Here is a 2,104-nt window from a genome sequence, read left to right as displayed (position 1 = left end):
TCAGGAGAGCTTGGTATTGGTCAAATCAACCTGAAATATTTTTCCAGAAATGATCATTCTGACAGCAGATCTGAACCAGCTGTAAAAGAAGGCGTACACAAGTGGATTAAGCACTGAGTTTGACCACCCAAACCATTTAAAGGTTTCAGTCACAGGAACTGCGACTTTGGATTCATTCAAATGAAGGAGGAAGATACAGAGGAAAAAGGGGGTCCAGCAGGTCAGAAAAGCTCCCATCACAATAGCCAGAGTTTTGGTGGCCTTTCTCTCCATCCTACTCAGAGTCGCTCCACACATGGTTGTGTTGTGGATGCTGCGAGCCTGCCTCCATGCCACCATCAAAATCTTTACGTAGATGGTGACCATCATGATAGCTGGGAGGAAAAATGCAAAAACCGCACCTATGATTGGTGAACTTTTATTTTGAAATAAAAGACACTTCCGGTCAGATTGTTTTTTGTTCACTCCCTTCATTGAGACTCCAATTCCTACAAGAGCTGAGACAGTCCAGCTTACTAGAATCATAATTGCAGCAACCCAGTTAGTTATTTTATGTCTGTACCTCAGAGGCTGACACACAGCATAATATCTGTCAACAGAGATAAAGCACAAGTTCAAGATAGATGCTGTACACAGTAACATATCAAAACCACCTCGTACTTTGTAAAGTAGACTTTCAACATCACAGCAGGAGCGTACAGACAGTATCGCACTGAAAGGAATGACCAAAGCTCCAACTAGCAGGTCAGCCAGAGCCAGAGAGAGGATGAGGTAGTTGGTGGGAGTGTGGAGCTGTTTGAAGTAAACGATGGAGGTTATTATGAGGAGATTCCCACACATTATGACAACTGATAAAGAGCCAGCAAACTTGTAGAAGACACTGCCATACACGTCTTCTGTTTCATTGCAGGGAGGTTTTTCTTCAAGAAAATCTCCAGTCCTGTTAGTGAAGAATGTAAGTTCCATGCATGAAGACCATGAATACTGCGATAAGTACCTCAACAAGCAGGATCATATGACACAGCAGTGTAGAGTTTCCTTGAGAGATTTTCAGCTCATTGTGTGTTCCCTGATCCTTCAGTGGTCCACAGCAGCTGTGGCACTGAGCAGGTGGACTTTGGAGTTATTGTGTTCTTTATGATGATTGCATATTCAGTAGAAGGGAGTGGCCCTGACAACTGTGTGAAAGAATAATCTGAGGAGAAAGTTTTGTGTGTGTGGTTAGGGTTAGGATATATACATGTTTGCATGTGTGTGGGAATATACATACATACACACATTATATATATATATATATATATATATATATATATATATATATATATATATATATATATATATATATATATATATACACACACACACACACACACACTTACATACATAAGTATATCCATAGATATATTTATTTTTGATTGCACCACCTGCATCCCGTTTGCCCCTGTGTATTTAACATCTGTGTTTCCTTTGGTCCGTGTCGTGTCATTGATATTGGTGTCATGTCACATGTATCTGAAGCCTGGTTTATGCTTCAGCGTTGCGGTGACACTGTACCTACGCTGTACCTGCACTGTTGATGCAGACCCCTACGCCATAACCAGATGTGCACCTCCAAAAAATCCTGACTACGCGTCACATTGACGCGTCTTGACGTGAAGGTCAAGGACTGTGATTGGTCCGCTCAGTGGACGTTGCCTAATGCATGAAGAGGTGGAAGAACCTCCGCGACAAACATGTCAGCTCCAGAAGAAAATGGCCACAAGAAGTTGTGTTTGTCAAGTTCAACATTTACAGTTTGATTCATGACAGCAAACAGTCGTTCCAAGAAAAGCACTGGACTTTCTGTTGTAAATAGTTTTGTTTTCGAATCAGACAAGAGCGCCCGAAACCATACAAACACACAGCCACCCCCGCCTAGCGGCTTGGCGGTGAATTGCAGAGCAACGCGCTCCCTTGACGCCGAACTTCAAATGCTCAGTGATGGCATAGGGTCTACAGGGCAGTCACTGCGACACAGAAGCATAAACCAAGCTTTTCTCTTGTCGTTATAGCCTCCCGTCTCAAGCCTCGAGCCTCCAGTGTCCCGTCTCTAGTCTCAAGACTC

At 43.1% G+C, this 2,104-nt stretch overlaps 1 protein-coding gene across 1 annotated transcript; it reads right to left on the bottom strand.

Annotated features, from left to right (window-relative positions):
- LOC147242273 (trace amine-associated receptor 1-like) lies at positions 1 to 840 on the bottom strand. Its single transcript, XM_086190485.1, has one exon. The coding sequence runs from the start codon at positions 838 to 840 to the stop codon at positions 1 to 3; it is 840 nt and encodes a 279-aa protein (XP_086046611.1).
- Between the last annotated feature and the right edge of the window lie 1,264 nt (positions 841 to 2,104).

Source organism: Aulostomus chinensis, chromosome 20 (assembly GCF_037954235.1).
Source record: "Aulostomus chinensis isolate RoL2024-O1b breed Wild chromosome 20, RoL_Achi_v1.0, whole genome shotgun sequence".
In the NCBI taxonomy this organism is placed as follows: domain Eukaryota; kingdom Metazoa; phylum Chordata; class Actinopteri; order Syngnathiformes; family Aulostomidae; genus Aulostomus; species Aulostomus chinensis.
The sequence above is the reverse complement of the archived record's forward strand: the minus strand, read 5'-3'. Positions and strand labels throughout refer to the sequence as shown.

Excerpts from the sequence above, each read along its gene's own strand:
- LOC147242273 (XM_086190485.1), bottom strand. The coding sequence starts at position 840 with ATGTGTGGGAATCTCCTCATAATAACCTCCATCGTTTACTTCAAACAG.